The following is a 5,884-nucleotide window of genomic DNA, read 5'->3' on the forward strand; positions in this document are numbered from 1 at the left end:
CACCCCGAGCCCAGGCCAGGCCCCGCAGAGCATCAAACTCGGCTTCGCCCGAACCTGCCCCGTGTTTGGCTGCGTGGGGCACTGGGGGCTATAGCCAGACTGGAGGGAGGGCCAGCCCTCCTGGAGCCATCGTAAGGTGATGCCGAACACTGGCTTCGGGCACTCAAGCCCCTGGCCCCACCTCGGAGCCCGGGTGGATGTTAGCCATGTGGGGGCGGGGAATGACAGGTCTGTTAACCGGGGGCAAAGCCCCGGATGTTGGCTGAGTCACGGGGGCAAGGTTGCGGATGTCACGCTCCGCGGGGCGGGGTTGGGCGCTGCGCGCGGGATTGAGGCTGCCTAATGTCCCGGATGACGGCAGTTGGGACCGCGTGGGCAGGACGGAAGAAGCGAGGGGAAGGGCGGATAGTTTTGCGCATGAGCCCCAGAGCTGACTAATTGAGGTGCGGCGTGCAGTCACGTGGCTCGCCACCGGGGGGCGGGGTCGTATATCAGCGCTGGGCGGGCTGCACTTCGGCCGCATTCTCTGTCTCTGCTGCCGGAAGCAGACAACTGAGGTGAGCAGGGTGGTTGCGGCCTTTTCTCCACCGAAAGCCGGCGTCAGTGTTGGCGCTTTTTTTGGCTCGGATTATAGTAGTCGAGCTGGAGGTTTCCTGTAGAGTGCGGGGGAGCTTGAGGCTTGGCACGCATGCGCAGGCGGGTGATGAGTTTTGGAATAGGGGGATAGCCAGCGCGCGTGCGCGTCCGATGTGCCTTGGCGCTGATGGTGGGTCTTCGCGCATGCTCGGAGAGGGGCACGGAACGTCGGCGTCCGGAGGATTCCAACTGGGGGTGGTAACGGCTGCTGCTGCTTCCCCGTGCACCGACCACGTGGGTGCCGCCATCTTCCTCGGCGGGTCCCTGCGTCCTCTTCCTCCTCGGGTAGTGGGGAGACAAGATGGCGCCTGTTCGGGGCGGGGAGCGCTGCGTGGACCGTTGGGGGGTGGCACAGAGAGGGTTCCTCTGGGGTGGGTACTAAGTAGGTGTCTTGTTCCCGAATGGGGGTAGTGGGTCGCTCTAGCTGGCAGTGGTTCATTATTTTATTTTTTTTTTGGTGGGGAGGAGTAGAGTGGATCTGTCCCTTGGTTGGGGCTGGGGTTCCACTAGAATGATGGTATGGGGGAGTTGGTTACTGTGAGAGAAGAAAGGGGTAATGGAGTCTGCCTAGCTGGGGGATGGGAGCTATAGGAGAGTTTTCCTAGGGGTAGGTCTGGCTCCTGTCAGGGGTATGGAAGAGATAATGGGTCAGTCTGGCTGTGGGGGAATTCTTCTCCTAGGGGGAGGGGGGTGCAGTAGTAAGGGTCTGGATCTGGTCTTTGGTCAGGAGGAGTCTCACGTGGAAGAGGCTAATGGTATGTGGCTTTGAGCAGGTGGGGCTGCCCTGGAAAGGTGTCTGGGCTCTGGTGGGAGAGTCTGGGGCTTTGCTGAAGGTGGTGGGTATAAGGTTCCCTAGGGGAAGGGGGCTGGATGCCTTGAGAGCAGGATGGTCCTGCTCTTAGCCCTGGTGTAAGGTCCCTTGCCTGCTTTGGGAGCTGCTCTCTATTAGTTTAGGCTCATGGACATGGCTAGAGCTAGGCAGGAAGAAGGCTGAGAGCAGGGCAAGTGCATTTTTCCTGTGGTGGAGCTCCTGTCCTCTTTCTAGAAGGGAGGTGGGGGACTTCAGGCAGCTCAACTACTCTGTTACTGCTTCAGAAGGCAGTAGCCATGTAAAGGGGGGTGGGGGTCCTTGCAGGAGTAGGCAGCAGTGGGGTTGGAGGCTTGGGCATCTGATCTCAATGCTGGGGCTGGGCATTAAGTGCTTGGGATGGGAGTGGGCTTTTTTTAAAGGGGAATGGAGTCTGAGTAAAAGCCTAGCACAGCAGTATTTTCCTACATGCATGCTCTCTTCAGCCTGGCCATCATGTCTTCCGAAGAAGGAAAACTCTTTGTTGGGGGCCTGAATTTTGACACGGATGAGCAGGGATTGGAGCAGCACTTCAGTTCCTTTGGCCCCATTTCTGAGGGTAAGATCCACCACTCTTTTTCCCCCCCCCCCCCCCAACAACCCCTTTGTGCTGAATGATGTACAGACATGAAGCCAAGCTGTAGCCCCTGCCTCAAAGAGCTAGCATCCACAGCATTAGTCTCCACACCACTTGCCTTACAGGAGCAAGGTAACATGCACCTCTTGCCAGTTCCCAGCTGGGGAGGGAGTAAGGCCCAGGCATCTTGTAGCTTCCAGTGGGTTAGACAGACTGCCAGTGTTACCCACAAACCCCCAAAGGCCACTAACCTGCTCCATCTTCTTGCCAGTGGTTGTGATCAAGGACAAAGAGACCCAGAGATCCAGGGGCTTTGGCTTTATCACCTTTGCCAACCCTGAGCATGCATCGGCTGCCATGAGGGCCATGAATGGAGAGGTGAGTCCGTGGGGGGTACCCTCTTGCCCTAAGTACCCACAGGGAAATGCAGCCAGATGTAGGGTGGGGTAGGCAGGGAAAAGCAGAATATAGCAGCAGCCCCTGAGTTCTTTTTCTCTGCAGTCTGTAGATGGACGCCAGATCAGAGTGGACCATGCAGGGAAGTCATCTCGGGGCACCAGGGGGGGCATGTTTGGAGGCCGAGGGCGAGGTCGAGGCTACTCCAGAGGTGAGTGCACCACACCCTGCTCCCAGCATCCCCATGGTCATAAACCAGGAAGAGTTCTGGCTCTCAAAGCTGCTCCTTTCTCTCTTGCAGGTGGTGGTGACCGAGGCTATGGTGGTCGTTATGACAGCCGCAGTGGAGGCTATGGTGGATCCCGAGACTATGGTGGCAGGTGATTTTGCTTGGCATGAAGGTGCAGCCTGATTTGGGGCTGAGCATGGGGAAACAACTAAATAACATTATAGGGGCACAGTTTATATGTGGCTGCAATGCAGTCAGCTCTGGGGTGTAACAGCTAAATGTAACGCCACTGCCACAAACCCTGCCCATGTGATGCAGCCAGTTCTGGGGAACAGCTGAATAGAATGCTGAGAAGGCCTCGCCTGGTGTCCACATGCAGCTTGCTCTGGGATGGAGCATAGGGAACAGCTTAATAGAATGCAGTAGGGAAAATGCTTATCTGTGGCTGAGATGCGGCCAGCTCTTGGGGAACAACTGAGTAGAATGCTGCATGGGAAGAGCTTGCCCTGGCATTTGGAGGTGGCCAACTCAGGAATAACCTGCTAAAACAGTGCCTGGGGAAGGCTTCCATGGCACCAAGGTGCATCCAGCTCTAGGGCAGAGCCCCAGGAACAGTTAAGTGGAACACCGAGTATCCTGAGTCAGCATCTGATCCCTGTGTTTGGCTTACAGGAACCAGGGCGGCTACAATGACCGCTACTCAGGCTCCTACAGGGACAACTATGACAACTGAGGTAACGGGGGTGGGAGGTTGTCCTGGGGAGGGGCCTTGATTTCCCTTCCCACGGGGTGGGAGAGAGCATGGGCAAGTCATGGGGGGGATGCCTTCACTGTTGTCCCTGCTTCTCATCCTCAGCTCCCCCATCCTCCCTGAGCCGACCATCGTCCTGCCACTGGCCGTATTTTGTGGAGCTGCGCTGAGTCCCGTCCCTTCCCCTTGCATTTGCCCCCTGACAGCCTCGGCCCTGAGACGAGCCCCAGCCGCACCACTCACAGCTGCCTGCCCGTCTCCGAGTTGGTTGAAATGCTGCCTTTTTTTTTATTTTTGCATTCTCTCAACTTGTTTTGGTTGGGGGTTTTTGTTTTTTTTGTTGTTGGTTCACTGGGGGCTTGCCTTGCCTATCAGTCTGTATCATCCTACCCCCCCACCACCATGCCTCTGGCTGGGGTGCCTGTCTTGTTCCCCTGGGAAGTCTCTAGCCATGGGGTGCAGCTCTGTGGTCTTTCCCCTTAACCCCACCCCCATCTTCTTTTTGTGGGGGTGGGGGGGGGGGTTGTTTTTTTTTTTTACTGTCTGGATCCTGTACTTGGAGCTGCCTGTACCCAGTGAGATCTTACTTTTTTTTTTCCTCTTTTTTTTTTTTTCTTTTTTTTTTTTTTTTTTTTTTTTGGCTTCACGAAGCCTCATTAAAAGACAGTCTGAAACGAACTCTCTGCTCTCACCATTGCCGTTTCATTGCATCCCTGGCTCTGGGGGGCCAGAGCTGGGCTGCAGGCTGCTGCCTGCCACGTGGGTGATCCAGATGTCTCCCAGAACCCTTGGGATCGCTGGGGAAGCCCCTGCCGGAGGATTTGGGACCCTAAGACTAGAGTTGTGCCCCTCAAGATGACTAGGCCTTGTTGGTTGTGTCTTTTTTTTTTTTTGTTTTTTTTATGGTATGACACCCTGTCCCAAGGCATTCCTGTACCCCCTGGTGCTCTGGTGTCAGCCCCAGAGAGCAGGACAAGGCAGGGGCTGCTTGATACAGACACCTTGAGCCCTGTGGGGCTGGCATGGGTACCAGTTGTTCTTTGCATTGCAGTACTGGATGTCTTCACTGCTTCCTGCTGCTCTGCAGGCCAGTGGTGTGGGGGAGAGGTCCCAGTATGGCCACTGTATTCAAGCTGCACTGGGCTGGAGACCCCAGCCCAGGGTGTTGCTGGATCTCTGGAGGCTGCCTGATTATAACCCCTGCCAGCCATTTTGAACTTTAACTCATGTCTCCAGATTTGCCCTTGGTCTGGGGCTATGTATGGCTGCTCTCCAGAGCTGGCTGTTCAACTGTCCTGCTTGTATGGGTGCATGGAGCTTGGGGGGAGGGGGGGCTGGGGCCAGCTGTGGCTGCTAACCTGGCTTTGCTTTGGCAGGGGGAAGATGAGAGCTGCTGGCCTGGAAGGACTTCTCTCACAGCTTTGCCAACCAAGGTAAGGCCTGATGCAGTTGGCTCTAGGGAGGACCAGCTCAACAGACTGCAGTAACCCAGCCACCCATTCCATGGGCAGTGCAGGACCTGGACCTGGGCTGCAGTCAGGTAGGGGCTCAGCCTGGCAAGGACAATAAAAATGTTTCTGTGATTCTGGCTGTGTGTTTTGAGTGGAGTCACAAAGAGGGGGTGGGTTTGGGCTATGGGACAGTTGTCCTGCTGTCTGTACTCTAGCCCCAGGGCAGGCCTCCAGAGCTGAAACTGAGGACCTCTTTTCTGTGGTGGCACTGGCTTCTCTGGCTCATGCACGGAGCTGGCTGGGAGGTGTGTGGCTGAGGTTGTTTACCCCCCAGGGCTGCCATATATATACTTCCCCTCTGAAGCAGGGGGTCCACGCTTCCAACCAGCCCCCCCCCACCCCCCTTGCTCTACTCACTCCCTGTACACCCCGTGTTTTCTGGGCATAGCCTTGAGCTCTAGTGCTGGTGGAATGTCTAAAAGCTTGGGGAGCAGGAGGGTTAAGCCAGATGCTTTTTAACTTCATTTGGGCTCCCTCCCTGCTCCAGGGAAACCCTACGTGTCACAGTTTTCTCCCCCCAAGCTGGGAATGCAAGAGGCTGAGCTGGCAGTGAGCTCCGGCTTCCAGCCTCTTTTCCCCCAGGGGAAGGGAACCCAGGTGTCCTGCCCAGCTGTTCTCCACGCCAGAGGTGGGAGGAGCCCAGGCGGCTGGCCGCAGGTGCTGGGGCTGGATGCTGTGTGCAGGGGCTGCCACCGCCACAGTTTGAGGAGGAGCCGGATGCAGAGGGGTGGGACTAGGGTCTACCCATTGCGCATGGCCAGTGAGGGAGGGCAGGCCCCTAGCGCCTGCTGGAGGGAAGAAAGGGGCCGGGTGCAGCCAGTGTACCTGCGTAGAAAGCACCACTGGAAGGTAGCATGGGGACAGTGCCATGTGCTGGCAAACCACGTGGCTGGTAAAGAGGAGCTGAGTCCGGCCTCAGGCAGGGGAGATGGCAGCA

General features: G+C 57.0%; 1 protein-coding gene across 2 annotated transcripts; it reads left to right on the top strand.

Annotated features, from left to right (window-relative positions):
* Window positions 1-424: 424 nt before the first annotated feature.
* Window positions 425-5,024, top strand: RBM3 (RNA binding motif protein 3). 2 transcript variants are annotated; one of them, XM_090060559.1, is made up of 7 exons: window positions 425-557; window positions 1,930-2,042; window positions 2,332-2,438; window positions 2,562-2,667; window positions 2,758-2,836; window positions 3,358-3,419; window positions 3,542-4,114. In XM_090060559.1, the coding sequence occupies exons 2-6, from the start codon at window positions 1,940-1,942 to the stop codon at window positions 3,416-3,418; spliced, it is 456 nt and encodes a 151-aa protein (XP_089916685.1). In that variant the 5' UTR covers window positions 425-557; window positions 1,930-1,939; the 3' UTR covers window position 3,419; window positions 3,542-4,114. The 2 variants fall into 2 exon arrangements, 1 of the variants encoding a protein (XP_089916685.1); XR_016443896.1 differs by lacking the exon at window positions 425-557 and adding an exon at window positions 4,813-5,024 and having other exon boundaries at window positions 3,542-3,699.
* Window positions 5,025-5,884: the final 860 nt, after the last annotated feature.

The sequence above is a fragment of the Crocodylus siamensis genome, chromosome 8 (genome assembly GCF_052110815.1).
Source record: "Crocodylus siamensis isolate JL-2025a chromosome 8, ASM5211081v1, whole genome shotgun sequence".
NCBI classification, from domain to species: domain Eukaryota; kingdom Metazoa; phylum Chordata; order Crocodylia; family Crocodylidae; genus Crocodylus; species Crocodylus siamensis.